The 25,999-nt window shown below is 52.1% G+C and overlaps 1 protein-coding gene across 2 annotated transcripts in view; it reads right to left on the reverse strand.

The window, feature by feature from the left end:
• Positions 1–25,298, reverse strand: part of GRIK3 (glutamate ionotropic receptor kainate type subunit 3) — a 117,506-nt gene extending 92,208 nt beyond the window's left edge. Inside the window, exon 1 of one of the 2 annotated variants that reach the window (XM_063419089.1) lies at positions 24,852–25,298. In XM_063419089.1, coding sequence (XP_063275159.1) covers positions 24,852–24,966 — 115 coding nt within the window. In that variant the 5' untranslated portion in view covers positions 24,967–25,298. The remainder of the gene's footprint in view (positions 1–24,851) is intronic. The other variant, XM_063419091.1, reaches the window with a different exon arrangement.
• Positions 25,299–25,999: the final 701 nt, after the last annotated feature.

Below are 25,999 nucleotides of genomic sequence, written 5' to 3' on the forward strand. Positions count from 1 at the left end.
CCACAGCCGGGGCAGGGAGGCAGAGGTGGCACAGCCCCGTGTCTGTGCCTTGTTTTGGCAGCAGTGCCCTGCTCATCCCCTGGAAATGTCCTGCTGGAAATGTCCTTGGGCACAGCGTGAGCCCACGAGTGGCACCGATGTCCCCCTGCAGCTCCCTGCTGCCCTGTCCCACTGGAAATGGATGTGGTGTAGAGCTTCACTTTGGCCAGCTGGTGTTTCAGGGGCTGTTTCAGAGCTGTCTGATCCCACCACCTCACCAGCTCCCATTTTATCAAGCTACAACATCAAAGAGAACAGAAATACCTGAAATTTTCAACTCCCTTCAGTGTTGTTGTCAGCAGACCTTGTGTAGCTACAGCCAGGAATGGCAGAGCAGAAGCTTTTTCCTCATATCTGTCCCTCAGGTCCAAGGATTTTCATGAGGGAGATAAGGATTGGCTGCACACACAGAGATTTCTGGACACACAGAGATTTCTGCACACACAGAGATTTCTGCACATGCCTTCCACAGCTGTAAAACTCCCTGTGGATCAGAACCAGCCCAGCACCAGCTCTGGCACTTTGGGTAGAACCTGCTGCAGTGGCAGCCTGAGCCAAAAAAGCTCCCTGTGGGTCAGCACCAGGTCTGGCACTTTGGGTAACTCCTGTCACTCTAGAACACAAAAAAGATGAGAGACTCCAAGTATGTCAGAAGGCAAAGAGCATAGAAAAAAGCTTTATTGTCTAATTTTTACTACTTTTTATAAGGTGTTCTGATACAGGCTTAACAGGATTGGTGAATAGGAACGACACCTCTCTAAACCCATTGGTTAAACTAGAGAAACAGCTAAAATGGGGCTTTTTTGAGAACTAGAAAGGCAAAAATCCACTGGAGAAAGATTGTTTTGGGGAAGGATAGGTGTTTGCTAAGATTGTTTTGAGAAGAATCTTTCTTGAGAAATTTTCCTTTGGGGAAAAAGTTAGCAGCTGCTAGCAGGCTAAAATCTCTCAGACCCAGAAATATCAGGCCCACAGTAGCCTGAGCCAAAAAAGCTCTCTGTGGATCAGCACCAGGTCTGGCACTTTGGGTAACTCCTGCAGTGGTAGCCTGTCACTGTAGAACACAAAAAAGATGAGAGACTCCAAATATTTCAGAAGACAAAGAGCATAGAAAAAAGCTTTATTGTCTAATTTTTACTACTTTTTATAAGATGTTCTGATACAGGCTTAACAGGATTGGTGCATAGGAGCGACACCTCTCTAATCCCATTGGTTAAACTAGAGAAACAGCTAAAATGGGGCTTTTTTGAGAACTAGAAAGGCAAAACCCCATCTGGAGAAAGATTGTTTTGAGAAAGGATAGGTGTTTGCTAAGATTGTTTTGAGAAGAAGCTTTCTTGAGAAATTTTTCCCTTGGGGGAAAAGTTAGCAGCTGCTAGCAGGCTAAAATCTCTCAGACCCACAAATATCAGGCCCACAGTAGCCTGAGCCAAAAAAGCTCTCTGTGGATCAGCACCAGGTCTGGCACTTTGGGTAGAACTTGCTGCAGTGGTGGCCTGAGCCAAAAAAGCTCCCTGTGGGTCATCTCCAGATGTGGCACTTTGGGGAGCTCCCGCAGAGGCAGCGGCGGCGCAGGCTGTGCTCAGACAAGTGTGCATTCACACGCACACCCAGCGCCCTCACCAACCTCGGGGGCCTCTCTCCAGGGCTCCATCTGTGCCTTTGTGCACAGGGAAAAGAAACATATGGACAAAGGGAGCGGATGCTGCTGGCAGAGCCCCCGGGGCAGGCTCTGGGATCCCTGGGGAAAGGCTCTGCCTCTCAGAGCTGTGAGCAGCGTGGTGTCACAACCAGCCAGGGGCACCTCACGGGCTGGGACAGTGGCTGTGAACAAACCCCAGCTCAGGGTGCAAAATGAGGATACAGGGCAGTTTCTGGGCTTGTCTCCTGGGTTTAGGGCCAGCTTGGCCCCTGTGACCTTGTGCTTCACCTGGTGCATTCACCAGGGTCCCTCCTGCTCCACCTCCTCAGGGCCAGAGCAGAGCTGCACAGGGGTTTTTATGAGCCTTACACAAACCATGAGGCTGCAGGAAAGAGCCGTGGCTGACCCCTGGCTCCTGTGTCCATCCGGCCAGAGGACTGCTTGCAAAGGGGGAAGGCTTTCACCTCACACGTCCTGAACAAGAAAAATCCAAAGTGGAGGAGCACCTCACTGCATGGAGAGACTTCTGGGGCCTTTACATTCCCATCACTGGAACAATCAGTCTTTAAGGAATCAGGAATCCCAGAGATGATCCTCCTACTGTCAATATCTGAGGCTGCCTTGGAGCTCCAGTGTTTTCCTGTTCCCACTGGTGTTTTTTGGCTCCTACCCCCAGCCTGGTGAGAGCTGAGCCCTGCAGGACCAGGCTCCTGCTCCACCTGGGGTGAGCTGGACAGGGACCCCTCACTCTCTGACATGCTTAGAAACCATCACTGCTCAGAGAGAAGCAAAAGTCCCTACTGGGGAACTGTTTTGTCCTGACTACTGCCTGTGTTTCATCAGCTGCACAGTTCTGAATCCTTTTGCTTCATTTGTTTCCAAAATGAGCTGCATTGTTTTGCAAAGCAAGTTACCAGGGATAGACAAATTGCCAAAATTTATTTTTCCTCTAAATAAAGGAACACCTGGCAGTGTCTGGCTTCCAGGGGTCTGCAAATGTTGTTCTTTAAATATTTCTTCGTGTGCTTGCAGACATTTGCACATCGACCTCCCCAGAGCTGGGAACTCCGGGAGTGCAGGGATGGAGCAGTGTCTAATTTTAGGTACAGACATGTGAAAGATTGAGCTAAATGTGGCAAAGCCTCCTGTACAGCCTGAGGTGGGAAGAGAGTCTCAGGAGAACCTCCTGGGGGATTCTTGTGCCCCTGGATGGCTGAGGGCAAGCAGGGAATTGCCCCAGGGCTGTATTAGAGATAGGAAAATTAATATTACCTGGTTTCTTCTCCACTAGTCCCTGACCCACACATTTGTTCCCAGTTTAGTTGCCCTTGTAGTAAGCCCACAGCAGCTGGATTTGCCCTGCTGGCTGTGCTAAGCCCAGGTTTCTGCACAATTGCAACACATCTGCAGGCTCCTGACCCCCTCCTGCAGCATTTCAGCTCCTCCAGATGGTTTCCAGAGCTGCCCACAGTCATCTCCTGCAGGGCAGAGCCCCTGGCTGGAGCAGCTGTGCCCCTTCCCAGTGATCCATGGAGGAGCTGGAGCTGCTCTGGGCATTCAGGCTGTGGTGTCTCCTTCAGCATGGACAGAGCCAGACTGAGATCCAGATGTTGAGCAGCTGCAGAGGGCACGCACAGCTGTGCAGGAGGCAGGCTGTGGGAAGAGACTCCTCTGCAGGGGCAGACAGGTGGATCCCAATCCCTCCCAAGTTTTATTCCACGCTCTCCAAAGCAGCTGCCCACCACACAACAGAGCTGTGGGCCTCAGCTGCCACAAAGACCATCCCTGTTGGGAAGGATGAAGTAGAAAGACCTTGCAAATATGGTGGTTTAGATTCTGGGAGTCTGAGTTCAACAAGCGAGATAGAAATGAAAGCAAGCTTTGAAATTTAGGGTGTGGGGTGCAGGGCCATCAGCTTGTGAACAACGATGTGCTAAGCTGAGGGCCAGCCCCCTTGATTAAACAATATACTCCTGCTAAGCTGAGGGCCAGATCGTTCGATTAAACAATCCCCTTCTGCTTGCCTTAGGTAGTGGGACATTTCTATTGGCTGTATGTGTTGTTATCTTGTATTAGATTGGTTGGTCCAACTCATACTATTCAACTTGGAAAGATATTTAATGTACGGGATTCGGGACCTCGCTCTCGGTTGCTCGGTTCGCTGTTCCTGCTCTCCTGGCCTGCTTTAGCTGTGCCCAGCAGCTACAAGCAAGGCCCTCACAATAAACCACCTGCTACCCCTGCTACTTTGCTTGTAGAGATACTTTGTCGCCAACTCTACCGTCTCGGAGATGCTCCTTCACATCCCAATTCCACTGAAAAGTTCACAGCAGACAAAACAGCTCTGCTGGGCTGTCTCAGCTGTCCTTGGGCTGGTGGGAGCCCTGCAGGAGCAGGGAGGGCTGGTGGAGGCTGCTCTTCACAGCGCTGTTGAGGACGAGCTGTGCAGCACCTCCAAGGAGAGTGCTGATGGATGATTTTCACAGGGAGCCACATGAAGTTCCCCAGAGGGAGAAAACCTCATCCTCTGTGAGCAGCAGCATCCCCTGGACTGCACAGGAAGGCTGTGGGGTGGTTTGCAGTAAGCAGCCACAGCGAGGGTCAGGCACAGTGGGTGCTGTACCCAGGATGACCCTGATGCCTCAGGATTTTATATTTTATATAAAAGATAATTTTATATTCTTCATGTATTTGTAATCTTGTAATTCTTTAGTGTATAACTCTAAACTCCACACACAGTGTGAGCTGCTGCTTCCCCATTTTGGGCAGACACAGCAATTCCTCTCCAGGCCTGGCAGTCAAGGACACCTCACTGCCTCAGGCCTGAGAGATGGAAACTAAAGTGAGTTGGGGGGAGCAAACTTGGGGTAAATGACTTCATGACCTGAAGCTGTAATTGGAAGATGAACCCCCAATCTGCAAATGGCCCAAACTTATAAAAGTGTGAAAATTCGTGTCCATTTTGGGTGTAGCCCCTGGATGGGTTTGGTCTGCTCTGGATATACCTGAAAGCCCTTCAATAAACAGAACTACTTTTTATTCTCTTAACTTTGCCTCTGTTTTCAGGCAGCCCCAGAAAGGCACCAGCCCTCACCCCATCACAGCCTCCTGCTGCAGACAGCTGCTCACACCCTGCCCAGAGCAGAGCAGAGGAGCTGCACCCTGGCCTGATGAGGGAAACGCTCACAGGGGTGTTTTCCCCACCCTGCTGTGGGGCAGGACGTGCAGGTGACATGGGACACACCCAGCTGGAGCTGCAGGAGCTGGGGAGCCTGGCAGTGCCCGGGCAGGGGCTGCCCCACAGCCTGGCCATGCCCTCACTGAGCACACGAGCTCATCTCCAGCCCTGCGTACAGACAGTCTCAGGAAAGCCAAGTCCCCTTTTCTGTGTCTCTGGCAGCAAATTACTCATTTCCAGCGTGACAGTCTGTTCGTAATTTGGCCAGTCAGGAGTTGTTGAAGGAAATAATGCAGTGATGTCCTCTCAGAGGGAGTCTCAGAAAAAATATTCTGAGAGACAAGAGGAAATTATTGCAACAGTGCAATGTTTACCAGCCCATCACTGCCCATGCCTGAAGGACTGACTATTAACACCTGGTCAATAAGAAGATCTTTCTCTGGAGGTATTTTTTTTTAAGGCATCAAGGATGGTACTGAGGTGCATGAAAATAATCTGATTAGTATGATGTCTCCTTGAAACATTTCTGAAATGTGTGAAGTGTTACTTTTACTGCAGGGTTCTTTTCTTCACAAAGTGGAAATCGACGTGCAGAACAACACAAAAAGCAGAGATCCTTATGGCACAGAATAATGAGGCCATAAAACCAAACAATAAAGTTAAATAATTTACCATAAATATCGAAAGCTCTGAAATTATTCTCTACATTAACTGCCTATGTTTCAAATGATCTTTGCATTCACCATGTCACAGATGGCAACATCAGACAAGAGAGTCCTTGACAAAATCTCGCTGTAATTATTCTTTCCACAGCTGCAGTTATTTTAATGCCTTTTCAGTTAAGCTGAAAGAGACGCACACGTTTTATAAATAAGGGCTTTTAACCAGTTTGACAATGAAGCATTTGAAACGTAGTGTGAAAAAAAAAGAAAAAAAAAAAAAACAACCCAAAAACTTTCGCTGCATCTTGAAACCTGGGAGAGCAACTGTGAGGACTTGGAGCAGAAAGACAACCAGTCTTTCTACAGCAATACTTAGCAATTAAGACTAAAATTATGTTGATTGTGATGGTCTGAGATGGCTGTTCAGAGTTGCTCAGACACAATGCAACAATTAGGTTTATTTTGGCTGGCAGCTCAGAGGAGCCTTTTCTCCTTTGAGAAACTGCCCCTCAAGGAAGGCAGGGACTGACTTCAGGAGGAAAACACAGCTTGGATGGGGTCAAGGTTACTCACTGCTCAAGACCCAAGTGTCCAGCTGCAGGCCAAGTTTGGTTGGCTTTTCTTGCATGTTTTGGCTTTTCCCAAAGTGTTTAAATCACTGTGGAGGGCCCTTCTCCCCAAGGAACACCACAGACCCCTGGCCTCGCCTGCCCTGAGGGAATTTGGCTGACCACAGTGACTTGGCTGGGCTGTGCTGGCCAAGCTGGGACACTGCACACCCCAGCTGGAGCTGCCCAAGAGGAGAAGGATGAGCCACCCTGGAACACGCCCTGCTCTCCTCAAAATCCCTTTCTCAGCCAGGTTGATGCCTTAAGTTTGAGCTTTGATGTATTTCAGACTCTGTGCTGCCCAGGGTGCAGTTCTGAGCTCACAGTCAGGGTCACTCAGCTCTGCACAGAGCAGGGACACAAAACAAATCCCTTTTCTGATGGAGACCAAGGACAATTAGTACAAATTTCAGGCCCAAAGCACAAACAACAGTGGACTGAAGAGAGAAAACAGGAAGGATGGGACCTCACAACCTGAAGCTGTAATTGGACAATTAAACCCCAATATGCAAACAGACCAAATCTTATAAAAATGTGAGACCTCGTGACCATTTGTCCATTTTGTGACCATTTTAAGTCCACCATGGGTGTAGCCCTGGCCAGGCTCTTGTACTGCCCAAGGTGTATCCTTAAAGGCCTTTCCATAAATCCCTACTTTATTCTTTAGCTCTGTCCAGTCTCTGTTCCAGCTCAGCCTTCCCAAGGCATCACAGTGACCGACACCTCCTTCCCCAGCCCCTGGTCCCGCTCCCTCTTGCCCAGAATTCCTGTTCCCTTCAGTGCCCAGCTCAGCCCAGCCCTGCCCCTGCAGTGATTCCAGCCAGGACGTGGCTCTGAAAGCCCTGGCACACCTCAGCACCTCAATAAAAACAGGCTCACTTTGGAATGGTCCTGCGTCACAGAATCACAGACTTCCAGAATCACAGAATCACAGAATCAAAAATTCACGGGATCACAGAATCACAGAATCACAGACTCAGAAAATCACAGAATCACAGAATCACAGATTCATGGGATCACAGAATTACAGCCTGAACTGGGCTGAAAAAGACTTTTAAGATCATCAAATCCAACCTATGACCTTACACCTCCTCATCAACTAAACCATGGCACCGAGTGCCACGTCCAGTCTGTTTTTAAACACCTCCAGGGGTGGTGACTCCACCACCTCCCTGGGCAGACCATTCCAGCCCAATCACTCTTTCAGTGAAGAATTTTTTTCCAACATCAAACCTAAACTTCCCCTGGTGCAGCTTGAGGCCGTGTCCTCTCCTTCTGCCATTCCCATCCACTCAGAAGAGCTGGGGAGTTTGGCACAAATCAAACAGCACAGCTGAGGACTCCAACAGTGATGAAAACTTGAGCTGACCACCAAAATTTCAGTTCCTGTGGGAGTTTGTGGAAGTGTAGCCAAGCACAGCAGCCAGAGGGGCACTGGGGGGATCTTCATTGCTGCTTCCACTCTCTGGAGAGCCCGCAGAACACCTCTCCCCTGCATCCACATTTCAGGGGCCTGAATGAGTGGCTGTATTTTTTTAAAGCTCTGAGCACTCAACAGCTCTTGTGGAAAACAAAAGGAGCTGAATCCTCTGGAAATGAAGTTCCCCTGCTCCCAGCAAGATGCAGCTGCTTCTCCTTCCCACCACAAGCTGTCGGTTAGCTTGAAAGGAATGTGTGGAGATGCAGCTAAAGCAGTGGGAGCTGTACTGGGAGGCTATTTTCCCGTTTAAACCAAAAAGAGTCAAAAATGAAAGAGCAGGAGATCGGTGGGAGGTTTTTCACTGTGGAATCCTGGCAAGCTCTGGCGTACAAAGGAGACGTTTTGGTCTCCGAGGCTGATGGGCTGGGGGAGCCTGATTAATGGGGGTTATTGTCGGGGAGGCCTGGCTTTCATGCTCAACACTGAAAGGCACCAACCCTACAAAGTATTCAACATCACACAATAACAGATTGTGTGCAGTTAGCCTCGGAAAACAAACGTGTTCTCTCTCTGTAGGATGATAGAGCATCCGTCAGTGGCTGCCGTTAAACACCACCCAAGTGCACGTAATTACCCGTACATGAAATCTAAACATCATCTTAAAGCACTTGGAACAACAGAAAACACCTGGAGGTTTCTGTTTCCCCTTCACTTTGAGGCATCCTTCCTTTCCTAACCACAATGGCAGGGAGCAGCCTCGTCTGGCCCATGCCTGGGAGGGAAGGGCTGCTGTCCTGGATTTCTGATGTGTGCCTGCACCAGTCACCTCTCCCAGGACTGGGACCATTCCCTGCCAAAACCTCTGTCAATCCTTTTATTAGATTTGGACTGCAAAAAAAATACCACTGCACAGCTGAGTGGGGAGAACGGGATTTTTATGTGCACTGGGTTCATGGGCAGCTCATAAACCCAGGCTGGCCTCGAAATCCCCTGCAAAACCCAAGGAGCTGCTGCACACAGATCCCTCTGCTCTTGTTTTATCAGTTCTCTGTAGGAGAAGTTTGGTTTGCTCTGGGGTTTGCTGTCCCTGAGGAACACAGGCACCACTGTAGGGTCTGGACAGTGACCAAGGGAGCAGAAGGATCTCTTATCCTGCCTTCCTTGCACTGCACTGTAGGACCAGCCACACAATTAAGAGCTGTATTTAAGCACTTGAATAAACAAGCTCCACTCCAGAAAGGTTCAGGCACACCTCATGGGGTCCCTGTGTTCCTCAGTTTTGAATCTTGGGCTGATAAATTAAAAGCAAAAGAATCTCTTACAAAAATTAACTTCATATCCTGCCACGGAGCGAGCACGAAGCTGTTGTCACTTCTGGTTTCAAACAGGCTTGAACTGAAGGGGACTTGGATTATTACTTTTTATTTGAGAGAGGCAGAGCAGTCACTTGGTGGGATGGCAAGCAGCTGGCTGCAGACAGATGTCTGAGAGCTCTTCCACAGAGCCTGGCACGGGGCAGGATAACCACACCAGTGTGGCACTGAGTGCCAGATTCATGGTTCCAACTGTGGGAAAGGCACGGGACAAGATAATCACACCAGCATGGCACTGGGTGCCAGATTCGTGATTCCAGGTTGTGGGAAAGGCACGGGGCAGGATAACCATACCAGTATGGCACTGGGTGCCAGATTCATGATGCCAGTTCTGGGAGAGGCCAGGGCAGAGCAGGGCACACCATGGGCTGCTCAGGCACCCAGGCAGGGAGGCTGCAGAGCAGGGTTCCCAAGGTTCCCATGAACATCACGTGGCATTTTGGCCTTGGTGCCCCTTCCAAGGCTGCTCTTCCACATCAGAACTTGTGGCCACAGGTGGAGGTGGCTCCTGCAGGGCAGGGCCTGGTGCTGATTGCCATGGCAGTGATGAGAGCTGCTGTGACAGCAGCTGCTTCTAAGGAGCACCCTTGACCTCTGCCATTCCAGTCCTGGAGAGTTCTGGAATCCAGGAACAAAAAATATCCACGGTCCAGCCTCTCTCCCAGAGTTTTCTGAGGTTGGAGATATCCCACATGGAGTGGGAGGGATTCCCAAGGCCTGAGAGCCCTGTGGGGTCAGGACTCTGCTGGTCCAGCCCCAAATGGACCCACATGGATCCAGCCCCAAATGGACCAGCCTCACAAAAACCCAGCTCCAAATGTACCAGCCCCAAATGTACAAACCCCACACGGACCCAGCCCCAAATGGACCAGCCCCAAATGGACCAGCTCCAAATGGACCAGCTCCAAATGGACCAGCTCCAAATGGATCAACCCCAAATGGATCAGCCCAAAATGGATCAGCCTCACATGAAACCAGTCCCATATGGACCCAGCCCCACATGGACCCAGCCCAAATGGACCAGCCCCAAATGGACTAGCCCCAAATGGACCCAGTTCCACACAGAACCAGCCCCACACAGACCCAGACCCACACAGCCCCATCCCCAAATGGACCAGCCCCAAATAGACCAGTCCCACATAGACCCAGCCCCAAAAGGATTAGCCTCACAAAAACCCAGCTCCAAATGGACCCAGCCCCAAATGGACCAGCCCAAAATGGATCAGCCTCACATGAAACCAGTCCCACATGGACCCAGCTCCACATGGACCAGCCCCAAATGGACCCATCCCTACAAAGAACCAGCCCCACATAGACCCATCCCAAATGGACCAGCCCCAAATGGACCAGCCCCAAATGGACCCAGTTCCACACAGAACCAGCTCCACACAGACCCATCCCAAATGGACCAGCCCCAGATAGACCCAGCCCCAAATGGACCAGCCCCACACACACCCAGCCCCACACAGACCCATCTCCAAGCTGCCACTGTGTCATTCCAGGACATGCTTGGCACCCACTCCAGGCAGAATCCTCCATTGTGTGGGTCTGGCTGAGGAGCCAAACAATTGGGAGCTTATTACAGCCTCCCTTTTAATTAAGTGTCTCAAATAGGATGTAATTGCCATGTAATAGCACACGCTATTGTACGTTAGTTAAATACGAAGGGATTATTAAGAGTATGTTTTAAAGGCTTTCCAGACCCAGATTGAGTAAACAGTTGCTAAATTTCAATAAATAACTTTTAAAATCTACATTAAATAAGCAGTTAAGTGTATTTAGGATACACTTTTAATTTTTTTTCCCCAGAATTGCTCCAGTCAGAGTCCCGGGTTATAGTCTCACTATTTCACTGGTAATAGGGCTGTGCCTGCTCATATCTGTTTGTTCTGCCTCAAAGACCCTGCTGGGTGTGGCAAGCTCGGCTACTGACATCTGCAGGCTTTAAACCTTCCCATTCCCACAGCCCAGAGAAGCTGCCAGTGTGCTCAGCCCTATTTTAAAAGTACAGAATTAAGGCACAGAAGAGCAAAGTCATTTGTTCAAAGCCATGCAGGGAGTCTGTAATAGAACAGAACAGGAGCCAACAACAGACAAAAAAATATTCCTCTAAAAATAAGGGCTTTGAAATTCCATAAAGGAAACGTGGCTCTAACAAAATGCTCCGTTACGATCAAAAATGCAATTAGTCATTACCGACTTCAGTAATGAATATACAAATGTCCCATGACCTACAAAACCTAACAAACATCTCCATCCATTTGCTACCTGTGCCCAGGGAATGCCAGCTGGACTGGCAGCAGTGGGTGGGCACCACTGAGTGGTCCCTGGAGGCAGCTCTGGCTTCTGTTGCTGCAGGAAAATTTGTCCAAGGTTGCACATCACAAAAAAAAGAGGTGTGGTCACCCTGGCAGCCACAGCAAGGAATCATTGAGTGCTCCCTTCACCTTGGTAAAGCTGAAAGGTGAAAGGTGAAAGGTGAAAGGCTGATCTTGGGCTCCCTGCTGCTCCCTGCAGCCGGGGTGTTCCTGCTGGGAATGACTGGAGCATCCCCAGGAGCCAGCAGGAAAAAGCTGCTGTCCTGTAAAGTGGCCCAGAGGCCCCGGTGGCATTTGGGGGACGGGACATAACGGGGGGCACAGCTGAGCCCAGCCTGGCTGACAGGGTGGGAGCAGGAGCAGCCAGGGCTGCGCCGGAGGCTCTGGGCACAGGGACCCCCCAGTGATGCTGGATGTGATAAATATAGTGGGTTAATTCGTGTTCTTATGGATTACAGTATGTTAAATCATAAATACAAACTGTAAATATGTTATGTGGAATATGTGTTATGTAACCTTAGTTCCAGCCAGTCACGGAATTTACAGAATTTATGGAATTTACGGAATTTATGGAATTTACGGAATTCACGGAATTTACTAATTCTGAGGCAGGCACCACCCAGAAACCACCTTTTAGGAGGACACAATGAAATGCTGGGAACCAGAGGCACTGTCATGGGCATCAGAAAGGAGGACACATTAGGATAAGCAATCAGTTCTCCTCCCAAAGGCAGCAGAGTCATCAGAGCTTCACCATCTCGCTGATCACCGGAGGAGAACTCTGTCCATTCAAAATTTCGGCTTCCATTCACCCACCGGAGAAAGAAATCAACACTTCTCCCTCCCATAGGAAACCTCATTCAGAAATCCTATTCCAATAACTATTCTAAGAAAACAAAGAACTGTGTGGAAACCTTATGCCAGGGGCAAAATAAACTGTATAAAACCAGGACCCTAAACGGGGCCAATTTGTGAACTCTGGGGGATTGCAGTGTGACAGAGGCTGCTTTCCATTCACCCTCTGATGATCCCAGGTCATCGTAACTCCACTTGTTGGTTTTACAGAAATTCTATAATTTTATTTTTAATAAACCAAATCATATTTCAATTGGAAAATTGGATTGGCATTTATAAAACACTGGAAAAGCCAAAAGCTCCAGGGACTGTGACAGCTGCACTGCCCTGGAGGGTGTCACAGGCTTAGAGCACGGGCAAGCAGCCCTGGGTGATGGGAGCCACCAGGCAGGCATGGGCCACTGAGCCCCTGCCCCAGCCAGCCCTGCTGGGGACACTAAAACCTCTTTAAAATCTTGCCCTGCTCCCACCTTCTTGTCCAGAGCTGGCAAAGCAGCCTGAGCTGCGATGCTGCTCCTGCAGTGTCACCTGCACTGCTCCCCTCCGTTGCACGGGTGACACTAATGAAGGGACCCAGAAGTCGGAACTCGTCAAGCGAGCGCTCTGAAAAATTAATGAGGAGCTGCAGAAGAACATAAATAACCTGTGCTCCCCATTAGAGGCAGTTAGCACCGTAACAGCGATCGAGGGAAAACCTGCCCTTTGGAATCACTGTCCTGGAGATTTTGTCAGCTGGAGTCAAGGGACAGTTAACCCTTGAACACTCGGGCTATTTTGAAATAATTATTGTTAATATAAATCAAAAGTGACAGCTTAACTGGTCTCAGAAATGGATATATATAAACCAAAACGAAGTTGCATGGCCTCGGAGGAAAAATCATTAGCTCCCTGGTGGGTTTACAAGTAATTTGCCAGCAATAAAAATGCAAAAACACATTTTGGTGTGCAATGATCATAAATAATCCTTGGACAAGATTTCTTTCTAGGACTCACAAGTCCACTCCCTTAATGGCAAGTTTTATTACCCTGGTTTCTCTGTGTTCTGTTACAAAATGTTGCTGTCAGAACAATTTACGAATTACAGCCCTGTTGGTATCAACTTCCATAATTCATATGGAAATTGGTTTCCCCACAAACACTCACAAAGCACAGAGAGTCGTGTAACCACATAGAATGACCTTAATAACACAGAATATAGAGGCCACGTGCCTGGGCCAGCACTAAATATCCATGGCCACCAGGCTGAGGGGAAACTTCCATTTAATCCATGTGGTGGTGAGGTCAGTGTGGGTGCTCAGAGTGTCACCAGTGCTGTCACCCAGGCTGGTGGCACCTCACAGGATCTTTAGAAACCTTCTGAGGGTTCTGTTCTCAAGCACTGGTGGAGAAAATCCCATCCAGCTGCTGAGGAGACTCAGAATTTTCTTAAAATTCAGCATTTTCTTAAAATACCAGGAAGTACAGCTTGTTCAGGATGTGTTCATCCCTTCCCTCCACTTTTGAGATCTGAGGATGAGGAGTGAAATTCAGCATCTGAGAGGGAGGGAGAAGCTGTGCCAGGGGCCAGGGCTGGTGTTTGGGCAGGAGCCCAGGGCGGGTCACACCTGGCTCAGTCCTGGGGAGGGATCAGGGCTTTGATTGTGGCTCATCCTGGAGGATGAATTATTTCTTCACACCAAGTGTGTGTGTGTGATCCCTGCAGTAAGAGAGAGAAGGAAAGGGAGTGACAGTCAATTAAGTGAGAATCGCCTCCAAAGAATTCCAGAATAAATTCAAATCCAAAGTGGAAAGAGGGGGATCTGCAGCTCAGGCTGGATTCGGGGTGCCTGTGCCATTGCTCTCCCTTCAGCTGGAGGAAAAGGACCCAGCAACTGAAACTGCCACATTTCAAAGATGAAATTACACTGCAGGAAAGAAAACCACTCAAATAGAAACTGCTGCATGAATGTCTAAGAAAATTAAGTAAAGGTGGCTCTAGCTATTTTTTTTTTTTACAGATCCTTTATGGGCACACATCCCAAGTCACTTCTGGCTATTGGAATATACCACAAGGTAGAAGGTAGCTTCTGGAAGAATTGAGCATTTCTTATATTCAACACTTCATTTGTAACTTTAACCTAAAGGGAATTTGATAAACTGTGCAGGGACAAGCCCTACATTTTAAAAAATATTATTGGCTTCATCTAAGATCTTGAAACACCTGTTCTAGAAAACTCTTTCACCATGATGTAAATGAATGGGAAAGAAAACGACAGGTCCTGTCTCCATTCAGATATTATGAAGCAAGCTGAGACACCACCCTGAAGCAAAACATCCAGGGTCTTGCTTTGAATTTCATCTAAGAAAGATGAGAAAAACTGCTTTTGCAGAAATAAAAATTCGCAAGAAAAGTGCATAAAATGAGGAAGAAAATGGTTTTCTTTCCCTGTAAAGGAAGAGCAGGTCCTTAAGATTTTATAGATCAGAGATTTAAACCAAGAACCTCCTTTTTACAGGTCCCTGGTTCAGCTTAAAACGGTAATGGCATTGCTGCTGAAACAAATGGTGCCTGGAGCTGCAGGAGGTGCTGGGCTCTGCAGAGCTGTTTGGATGGGAGGGACGTGGATCCAGAGGATTCTCCTGCAGCTCCTTCTCTTCTCGCATCCCAGGGACATTCTGGAGAGCTGCTGTCACAGTGGGAAGCAGGACATGGCCAGCAGCTCCTGGGAACTCCGTGGGGCTCTGCCACATCTCCAGGTTTTCAGTCTATGTTAAGTTCTCAACTTTTGATGAGATGGTTCAAATCAGGAAAATCTGTCTGTGCCAGACAGTTAAAACTGAAAGTAATTAAGGCAAAAATCTTTTCCTGCACAGAAAGTACCTAACATGTGGCAATAGCAAAATCATCAGCGTTTCTGCCATCGTAAGCCCACAAAACAAATTGGATTTTGAATGAAGCACATGGAACAGTGACCTTTGTATACAATTTTTCTTGACCTCTGAAAGTAATGGCATTATGTCTCCATTTCTACTGCTAATTGCAAATGCTGAATTCTGAATATTCACATTTAAGAGGGATTCATGGCTTGATTGTCTCAAAAATCTGAATGCCCCTGAGAAGTTCCTCTCCTCAGAAGAACAGTGTTTGCTGAAGTTCCCAGAACTATTCTCAGAACAGTTTCCTGCCCAGCCCAAACTCCAGCAGTGCTGTGGGAGGCTGAACCCAGGCTCCTGTTTCCCAGATAAAACACCCATGAGCTCCAGACTTGGCAACTGTGACTCCTCTTACTTCCTCCCACTTAGCTCAGCCCTTTCCCAACTCACATCAAATTCCACAGACCCCAGTCCCTGAGGTGCACAATGAACCACCCCAGGGATGGGGAATCACATCCCAGCTGGGCTGAGCCCCCTCTGCAGGGTGTGGACACTGCTCCAAACCAGAACAGAGATCCCCAAGCAGATTAAGAGCAGTTAAAGCAGAGACCAGGGCACGAGTGACCCGCAGCATGATTTGCAGCCAATGTCTTTTCCTCTCATAAATAGGAGAGACACAGTGGGACGATTATGAGCCCAGATTTATCTCCTCTGCTCCGTGTATATCCTTCTGTGCTTAAAAATGTCTCACTGCCCTTTGCGTTATTGCATTGCCCTTTACATTCATAGCACATAAACCTCTCAAGTACCGTAAAACTTACAAGGTGTAATATAACGTCGGGGGTTTCTTTTACTCACCATAAACAAAAGTCACTGGGAAAGGAGCAAAGAAAGGGAGACGTTACTTGGCCTGACAACAGCACAGGAAGAAAAAATATATATATACAAGTATACATATATGTACTTAAAATCCTGAGCTGGATTGATTACCTGGTGGTGATGGATCACCTGAATGTGTTACGTGGATAAGGAAATTGATTATTCAATAAATCACTGTCTGCACTAAAAATCTGGTGTTAAAAAAAGAAAGGGAAAATATTATAAATCTGTCTCGCACAGGTGAAGAAAAAGCCTAAGCTTTTAAGGTTAATCATGATGTACCTTTTGCTGCACACCCAATAGAAGAATGTCATTTTGGAGTTCTGCAGGGCTAAAGGGCTGGTGTCTGTCCCGAGGCTCTCGAGGAAGGGAACCTCTCTCCCGTGGCTGAGGGGCTGTTCCTGCACGCCAGCAGTGGGCAGGGTGATCCGACAGAGCCCCGGGAGTGCACCAGCCCCTGGATCCCTGGAAATATCCAAGGCCAGGTTGGACAGGGCTTGGAGCAACCTGGGACAGTGGAAGGTGTCCCTGCCATGGCAGGGGGGATGGAATGAGGTGAGCTTTGATGTCCCTTCCAACCCAAACCATTCTGGGATTCTGTGCCTTGTATCCTCTGCTGAGCAGGTGCTGTGGCTGTTTTTTCCATTCAGAACAAACCCCACCCTGTTCCCAACACAAAACTCCTGCTGCAGCCAGGACAAAGCCCCCTCAGCCCAGGAGCCCAGGCAGCCACGGTGTCCCACAGGGGGTGGAATTCAAAATCCCTGCGGTGACATCCCCCAGAGTGCTTTGAATTCACTGCAAAACCAACCAACAAGTCTGACACTTCAATAGACAGCCGTAACTCAGCTAAATTTGTGGGTTATACCAGATTTTATTTACTGTTTCATCCTGGGAGGAAAGTGCGAGCTGACAGCCGTCTATTCATTAGAGTGGGGGGAGGCCGCCCACGGCGGCGCTGCTTCTCTCCCCGTACACTTCCACGTCTCTAATCCAGTTTGGATCCTGCAGTCCCAGCTCTGTTATTTTAGGAATGACGTACCTTCCTACTCTCCTGGGAGCTGGTGAGTGCACAGATCTGGTCTGTTCACCTCCAAGTCCCCACTCTGAACAGAGGACACGCCGTAGCCACCTCAGGTGCCATTTCCAGGTAACGAGTGCCCAGTGGCCTCTGTCAGAGGCAGTGGCCTCATCCCAGTCCTCACTGGAGGTAGGAACCACCATTTCCACCCTGCTGCTGCAGGGGCATCACTGATGCTCCAGAAGCTGCTGCTTGCAGGTGCCAAGGATGAAATTGGAATGTGTCTCAAAAGCCTGTGTGACACTGAGTGCTCCTGTCCCAGGGGAGCTGGTACCCCTTAGAGGGGATCCCCAGTGCCCAGTTTCCAGTAAAGTGCAAGGCCCAAATTCAAGAATTTATCTGAACACTTACATAATTTTAAGGCTTTGGTGTTATCTGGTTTCTCTGTCTGCTTAAAAACTCCTCCAAACGCACCCACATAGTCCGTGCCTTTAGAACCCCAGTCCTTCCTGCTGCTTTCCAGGTCACACTGCTGTGCTGAATGTCCCAGGCACAGTGAGCTGATACAGAATGTGCCAGCTGCTCCCAATTCTGATTTTTATTCTCTAAATCCGACCCCACACAGAGGGGTGCTGCTTCTTGTCTGGGTCACAACAAAAAAAGCCAATTTCTAACGAGGTCCCCGGACTGGAGTATTAAATAACACAGATCCTGTGTGCTGGCCAAGGCTGCTGCCTGCTTCTCTCTCTCCCTGCCAGTGCTGCAGAGCTGAGCAGTGTGGGGGAAGCTGGGAGCAGCGCTGGGGTTGCCTCTGACGCAGGGGTACCCCACGCTCTCCTCAGCCCTTTGCAGCTTTCCCTGCTGATCCTCCCTGCCAGAAATAACGGAGCAGTCGCACCCGTGTTTGTGCCGGTGCTCAGTGCCTCGCTGAGGATTTAAAACACAAAGATCCTGGCGTGGTGAGAGCTTCACCCTAGCAGTGAAGCAGTGGGTGCCCCGGGGGTGAGAGGAGGCAGGAGGGGTTAATAAATGCAACCACAAAGAAAAGCTGGTGCAGGAGCACAGACAAAGCAATGAGCTGAGCCCTCCACCTGCTTTAAGAGCTCTCACTTGTGCTAAGGACCTGCATCTATTTTAGCCTTTATTACAAGAGGTAAACAGCAGCAGATCATCCCTGTTTTCACTGTTAATAACACGAATCACTGCTTCAATGCACGAACTCCCATCCCCTTTGAATCCCCCCTGCACCAGCCCGTGCTGCGACAATCCCCTCCGGGCAGAGCAGGCTGGATCCTCAAAGGGGCACAGCTCTGCTGTTCCACATCTATTCCCCCCTTAGAGCAGCTCTTATCCTCTCCAGCCCTCAGCGTTTGCCTCTATCCCCCCTCGCCCGCGGTTCTGGCACTTTCAGCTCGCTCTGTGCCTTTGCTGCCAGGGGGAGCAGCCGCCCGCACAGCCCCGCACCAGAGCCGCAGCCAGGAGCGGGGCAAGGACACGGCCAGAGCGGTGGAACCGCACACGACACCGCATCAGGAGGCTGAAATCCGGCCGGGAACACTGCGCTGTGTCCGTCTCCTTCCTCCGTGAGAGGCTCCAGCATCGCGGAGCCCCAGCCCCGTGCGGCGGCTGCGGGAGGAGCTGCGGGCGCGGAGGGCACTGCCCTCTGCCGATGCGGGGCCCGGCCGGGGGAGCTGGCTCTCCTTTAGGCTGGCTCTCCTTTAGGCTGGCTCTCCTTTGGGCTGGCTCTCCTTTAGGCTGGCTCTCCTTTCGGAGCTCTGATTCCCCGGGGCTGCTGCTCCGTGCCCCAGGAGCGCTTCGTTTCCCGGGGAAAGGGACGCGGCTTTGCCGGAGGCAGGATGGACAGATTTAATCTGTGTCGCTCCGTGCAGGCTGTACAGGAACCTTTCCATGGCATCAGCCTCTGCTGGGTTGCATTAATAAAAACATCAGGGATGGAGAAATTTGGTTCGTAGAGGCGGATTTGCAGTGATAAAACCAGACGTGACACTGCAGCACCAGAGGCAGCTGCCGTGCCACAGGAGCGTGTGTCAGTGTGTCCCAGGGTGTGTCACAGTGTCCCAGGGTGTGTCAGTGTGTCCTGAGGTGTGTCAGTGTGTCCTGAGGTGTGTCAGTGTGTTCCAGGGAGTGTCACAGTGTCCCAGTGTGTGTCACAGTGTCCTGAGGTGGGTTACAGTGTCCCAGTGTGTGTCAGTGTGTCCCAGGGAGTGTCTGTGTGTTCTGAGGTGTGTCAGTGTGTCCTGAGGTACGTCACAGTGTCCCAGTGTATGTCTGTGTGTCCTGAGGTGTGTCGGTGTGTCCCAGTGTGTGTCACAGTGTCCCAGAATTTCCTAGTGTGTGTCTGTGTGTCCTGAGGTGTGTCTGTGTGTCCTACTGTGTGTCACAGCGTCCCAGTGTGTGTCCCAGTGTCCCAGGGTGTCCCGGTGTCAGGTTATGTGCATCCACCTCTCTCCATGCCCAACAGGCCCACCCAGGCTCCTTCACCCCTCAAGCTGTGCCCAGCCCTGCTGCCTCCAGCCCCAGGGCTGTCCAAGTGCCCCGAGGCAGCAGCCTGGCAGGAGCTGTCTGCTTTGGTGTCTCTCCTGCCTCATGATAAATGAGAGTCTATTCTTTTCTGGTATGTGGTTTGATCTTAATTTCCTGTATGAAGTCCTCGAGAGAATGCCAAGATCAAATAATTAGACTATTTTGCGATAAAGAGTTAACATTGTTATTCAAATGTATTCAGAATTCATTTACCACCAAACAATTTACGCTGCCGCCCTCCTCTCCTGCTGAAATTACCAGAACGTGTTATCTGACACACAAAGCGTCTCATGACCTGAAATAACTTCATCAACCAGCAAATGCTTCAGCAGTGGGTGCATGGTCCCAGAAATGCCCAAGGGAATGCAGGAGAAGCTACAAAGGCAACAGCAGTGACTCAAAAATGCCCTGGTGCCATCCCCTGCCAGCCTCCCCAAAGGACAGTGGCCACTCTGGTCACCAGGCAGAGGCTGAGCAGAAAACCCCTGGGGCTGCCTTTCTGAGGATTCCCACTCCAGCATTCCCGTCCCCCATGGCTGTGCAGCTCCCGGCCCCTGGGTGCTGCCTTTTCAGCCTGGAAAAGCCTGGTTCTGTCTTTATTTTTAAAAACACACAACTTTGTTTGCAGAGTGTGGGAAGGTGGTTTCAAAATAAGATTCCTGACAGGCATAATAAGCCTCAGAAAAGCCAATCACACAGAGCAGGATAATTATCTACAGAATTTGTTTTCTATGTATTTGTGTAAAATAATCAATGATATTTTTCTCACACAGACTCTGGTTTGATTGTATTTTCTGTGCTACTTGCAAATCATACAAACAATCGATGCCCTGACCCCTTCTCTATGCAAACACAGCTTAGGAAGACACTACAAGAAATAAAATCCGATAAATTCCTCATGCAGGGTTGTTTGTTTAAAAGCTTTGCTGGAGACTGATCCTGCTCACAGCAACTTCAGAGACACAGGACTGGGACTGTCAGACATGCTTGAGGTGGGATTATTGCCACAAATATCAGCGGGAACAGAGCAATAGTGAAAAACCTGGCACAAAAGTGGGCACCCAGAGACAGAGGTGATCCTTTTAAAATGTAGCAAGGAAAATGAACTCATTCCCTGGCCCAGCACAGTCCTCCTGCAGAGGGGCAAGGTGAGCACACAGCTGGGGCTGGGGTGACCCAGGGGCAGGGCGGGCTGGGTGCCCTGTGCCACCCAGGGGGACAGGTGCCACATCAGCTGCACTCCTGGCAGGAGTGGGGTGGCCAAGGGCGATGATGGCAGCAGGGCAGGGTGGTTCATTGTCACCTGAGTGCAAACCCACTCAGAAACCCCCAGACCCAGCTCCTGCAGCCCTCCCAGGGCCGGGGGTCATTCCTTTACAATTTACTGATCCCAACCCATTGGCACCTGACCCCCACGTGTGTCTCAATATCAAAATAATCACTCCGAGTGATTCCTGAGGATGCTCCAGCAAAGCAGGCGGCTGCACTGGGTCTGCTGGCGCCGCCAGTCCTGCTCCACCTGCGCCACCCATTCCGCTCATCCCGCCCTGCTTTGTTAGGGATGGTGCCATCAGCTCGACAAAATGGCATCAAGCGCTCGTCTGGCGCTTTGAAGGGTGCTACTACGGCTTTGGAATCCAAGAGAAAAGGTCGGACAAGCGGGCTCTCCACGGCACCGTCAGCACCTCGCTCTGGATGCTTTCAGCTACAGGGACAGTGCTGCGAGCATCCAGAGCTCCGTGCAGCTCTGGGTACCAGGTGCGATCTCCCGGAGCCCAGCCGCAGCCAGGGCTGCCAGCAGCGCAGGGTTTGTTATTTGGGATGAGCACGGGGCAGCTCCTCACACCGCCACCCTCCTCTGTCTGTGTTCCAGAGCGACTCGAGCCGAATTGAGCACTTGGAGCGGCTCCGGGTGGTGTTTTCTGATACGGCGTTTTCAAATATTTAACAGATTGCGTAATAACCGAGCAGCTGTTGAATAAGCTTCAGATACAAACTGCTGCTTTAAAAACCCCATCCAGTAACGAGGCACAGATTTCTCTTTGTACTGGTGCATGTATAGATTATGTTTAGATGTGTAGATTAAATATTTATATTTTACTGGCGAGGGAAAGAGCGCGTTTGGCTTTTTCTTCCCTTTCTTAGATATCTCTCCTTGTATTTATTTTAGTAGTCAGCTTCACAGGGGAGAAAAAAAAAGAGAGAGAGATCTTTGAGAAGTTACCTGCTTTCTCTCTGGCTTGATTTTCAGTGCTAAACCAATAGTTATCTAAGTGTTCTCCACTTCTTGGCATAACCCAATAATTTAAATAATTACTTGAAAGCCAGGGCAGCTTTGCACAAATTAATGCAGGGCAAGAAGCTGCAGTTTTCCAGTGGGCTGAAAAAGAGGTCACAAAATGATGCCAGTTTTAGCAGAGAAAGAAGGTAAACACAGATCTCCCTGCAGCCTCGATTAAAGCCTTTTCCTGATCTTTTAAGTTTCTTATTTCACTGATCAGGAAGGTGGCTCAACGAGGGGCTGGCTGTTGTGGGATTTCTCAGCAGGTAAAGTGAGATTGTTCCTGTGGAAGGCACGGCAGTGCTGGCAGTGGCACAGCTGTGCCCCTGCAGCGGGCAACGCTTCCTCCCCTCCTGCCTGCATCCATCCCTCCATCCCTGCCTGCATCCATCCCTCCATCCCTGCCTACATCCATCCCTCTGTCCCTGCCTGACTCCATCCCTCCATCCCCGCCTTCATCCATCCCTCCATCCCTGCCTGCATCTATCCCTCCATCCCCGCCTGCCTCCATCCCTCCATCCCTGCCTGCATCCATCCCTCCATCCCTGCCTGCCTCCATCCCTCCATCCCTGCCTGCATCCATCCTTCATCCCTGCCTGCCTCCATCCCTCCATCCCTGCCTGCATCCATCCTTCATCCCTGCCTGCCTCCATCCCTCCATCCCTGCCTGCATCCATCCCTCCATCCCCGCCTGCCTCCATCCCTCCATCCCTGCCTGCATCCATCCCTCCATCCCTGCCTGCATCCATCCCCGCCTGCCTCCATCCCTCCATCCCTGCCTGCATCCATCCCTCCATCCCTGCCTTTCTCCATCCCTCCATCCCTGCCTGCATCCATCCCTCCATCCCTGCCTTTCTCCATCCCTCCATCCCCGCCTGCATCCATCCCTCCATCCCTGCCTGCATCCATCCCTCCATCCCTGCCTTTCTCCATCCCTCCATCCCTGCCTTTCTCCATCCCTCCATCCCTGCCTTCCTGCCTGCCCGGGGAAGGGCAGCAGAGCTGCAGCAGACCCAAGTGCTTTCGTGGAGGGCTGGCAGCAGCCTCTGCATTGAAATCTCCTCTGTCCTTTTGTGCAATTGCTTCGAGCCTAGAAAATCCATTTTCAGGACAACTGAAGCACTGAGAGTCGAGACTAAACATCTCCACGGAGCCCCCAGGGATACTCTGAGCCTGAATATCCCCCCGTGAGCCAGGAGAGTGTTCCCGGGAGTCTCAGCACCCGCCAGCCCCAGCGGCCTCGGCGCGTTCCCCCGCCAGCATCTGCCACAGCTGCAGCTGCCCCTCGCCCGCCTCCTCGGAGCGACAGCCTGGCAGCAGCCGGCTCTGGCCACCAAGAATCAGGCCCGCTGCTGCCAAGCCGAAAGCAGGAGGAGCTGCCAGCCCGGCAGCCCAGCTGCCACAGCCCCCCCGCACACGGTCCCAAAGGAGACCTCAGCCCTGGGACCTGTCGGGGAGGGAAACTCGGTCACAGCAGTGCGGTGCTCTTGGTGGGGACAGGCTGGTGACAGGCGGCGGGGCTCACAGCGGCAGCAGCAGCCTCCTCCCCGCTCCTGCAGCGGGGCTGGCGGAGCCCAGAGAGCCCCGTCAGCAGCAGCGGAGCCTTCCCGGGAGTGGGTTTGTGTGGCACAAAACATTTCCAGCTGTTCCAGGCGGAGGCCGAGCATACTAAGCAGCTTGGCTCTGGTGAAAGTTCAGCAGCCGCCAGGGCCCGGAGGCAGATCCATTAACCTTTTCCCCCAGTATTTCTGGCACTACAGTGTGCACGGGATAACATCTGCGTGCAGCGCCCCATTCCCACCAGTCCGGGGGAGCCCAGATGCTCACCCTGCAGGAATCAATCACGGACCCTTGTCCATGAGACGATCTGGGCCGTGCAGCCACTCCAAGCCGTGCTGGAGGTGACAATGTTTCGCTTCAAAAAGCACCTGTCCCTCAGGACCAGCATTTTCCTCTTTCTGGCTTTCATATGGCTGCTGTGCAGTTGCACTGGCATAAGTAAGAACCATTTCTTTTCCAGTTGAAATTATTCACAAATCTATTCCGTTTTCACTGGTTGCTCTGAGTTAAAATTTGAACCCTGGAAAGGCAGGTAAACCCGTCCTTGTGATTTTTAGTGGGCAGACAGCAAATCCCTAGGAATGTGTACCAGTGGCAAAGTGCATGGGATGTAACAGAAATCAGCGCCGTTCTTTACATGACATGATTAAAACAAGTATCTCGTTTAATTAGAAAAAGAAAGATCGCAGACTAATTCCCAGGATTTTATCTGTGCAATTACTTTATGTAACATTATTAAAAATTAATTTTCCCCAGAACCTCGGCAATTTAATGAAACACGCCTGGTCCTCAGCAGCAGCTGCAGCGGAGCCAGCCCACCGGCATCCCCCAGGCAGCGGCACTCGGAGCCGCGGGGCCCCTCCGGGCTGTCTGTCCCTTGTGCTGGGCACATCCAGCCCTGGGTCAAAGCACCTCTGCACAGCACCCTATTGCCGCAGGCTCAACACAGCTCCTCGCACCGGCTACCGCAGCCCTGCTCGTCACAAGCTCAGCATCCCCCCTCTCCGGGGGCTCGGCATCCCCCATCTCCGTGAGCAAAAATCCTCCTTCTCCAGGGAATCCACGCCGCCCCTCTCTGGGTGCCCGGCATGCCCCGTCTTTGGGGGCTCAGCACCTTCCCTCTCCGGAGGCAAAGCATCTGTCCTTTCCGGGAGCAAAGCGTTCCCCTTGTGGAACCAGCACCCCACTTCCACAGGGACAGCATTGTCCTCTCCTGTTCGCAAGGTGCCCAGCACCCCCATCGCACCTCGCCCGGGGCGGCCGCTCGCACCGAGAGCGCTGCCCGCTCCGTTCCGGGACACAGCCCCTGCCTCGCCGCGCCGCCGGCACCCTCCGCCCCGGCCCCGGCCAGGGCATCCTCCGCCGGGGGAACCTCCGCCCCAGCCCCGGCCAGGGCATCCTCCGCCGGGGGAACCTCCGCCCCTGCCCCGGCCAGGGCATCCTCCGCCGGGGGAACCTCCGCCCCGGCCCCGGCCAGGGCATCCTCCGCCGGGGGAACCTCCGCCCCGGCACCGGACAGCGCATCCCGCAGCCCCGGGTAGCGCATCCCCCGCCGCGGCCGCGGGCAGCGCCTTCTCCGCCCCGGCCCCGAAGTTCTCCCGCCGCCGCCGGCCCTTACCGATCCGGATGACATGCGGCATCCCGTGCGAGCTCTGTCCCCAGAAGCCGCCGACCAGGAGCGCTGCCCAGTATTCCCAGAGGACGCGGCGAAGCGCCGGCCAGAGATGGGGCATCGTTGGGGAGGGCGCGGGCCGGCGCGGCCCTACGGCCCCAGGGGCAGCGGGGACGCGGGCGGCTGCTGCCCGGGGCTCAGGCGGAGCGCGGCGCCGGGGCCGGGCGGCTCATGGCACATCTTAGAGCGGCCGCGCCGGCCCGTCCCGCGGCAGCCACAGCTCCGGCCGCTCCCTCCCGCGCCGTGCCGAGCCGAGCCGAGCCGGGCCGTTCCGCTGCGGGCCGAGCCGTGCGGTGCCGGTGCCGGTCGGGCGGCACCTGCGGAGCCGGGGCTGCCGGTGCGCCCCAGGAGCGGCTCTGTCCCCTCCTACCGCTGATGCGCGGCTCGCGCAAAGCCCCGGAGTGGAGCGTGCACACACCGACACACTCACACCCCCCGACACACACCCCGACACACACCCCGACACACACCCCGACACACTGACACCGCTGACACCCCGACACACGGCCCGACACGCACCGGCGCCCGCCCGCTCCCCCGGGGCGAGGGGCGGGATGCCAAGGGGACCCTCGGCGGGCACCGCGGGGCGGGGGGCGATGGCGCAGGGATCCCGGGGGTCCCGGCAGTGCCGGGTGCTCCTGTTCCCTCTTCCCCCGAAGGACTCCTGTCCCGCACGTCGCGGGGTGCCCGGTGTCCCCCAGGCTCTCGGGGTCACTTATGACCCCGGGGGTTCTGGTGTCGCCGCCGGCAGGCGCCGGGACAGGCGGGGCAGGGGGTTTGGGGGTGGGGCCGGGGCCGGGCCGGAGTCCCCGGGGCAGGGGGTCCGGGGCCGGGGCCGGGCTGGAGTCCCGGGGCCGGGGCCGCTGCAGAAGCGAAACAGCGGCCGTGCCCGGCCCGCGCTCCGCAGCCGGGAGTTTAATGACCTCGGTGACAGAGACAAAGGGCTGCCCATGCCTCGGACCGGGAGCTGCTTTGTCAACGTGCTGGGCCAGGCTAGGCAGAATTTCTCTTTTTCTCCTTTAAATAATTTGATCTATTCCATCATTTCCAATCGCTCCCATTTGCCAGCTGTCTGCTAACTCCAGCCTGGAACA

This window comes from Prinia subflava, chromosome 24, assembly GCF_021018805.1.
Source record: "Prinia subflava isolate CZ2003 ecotype Zambia chromosome 24, Cam_Psub_1.2, whole genome shotgun sequence".
In the NCBI taxonomy this organism is placed as follows: domain Eukaryota; kingdom Metazoa; phylum Chordata; class Aves; order Passeriformes; family Cisticolidae; genus Prinia; species Prinia subflava.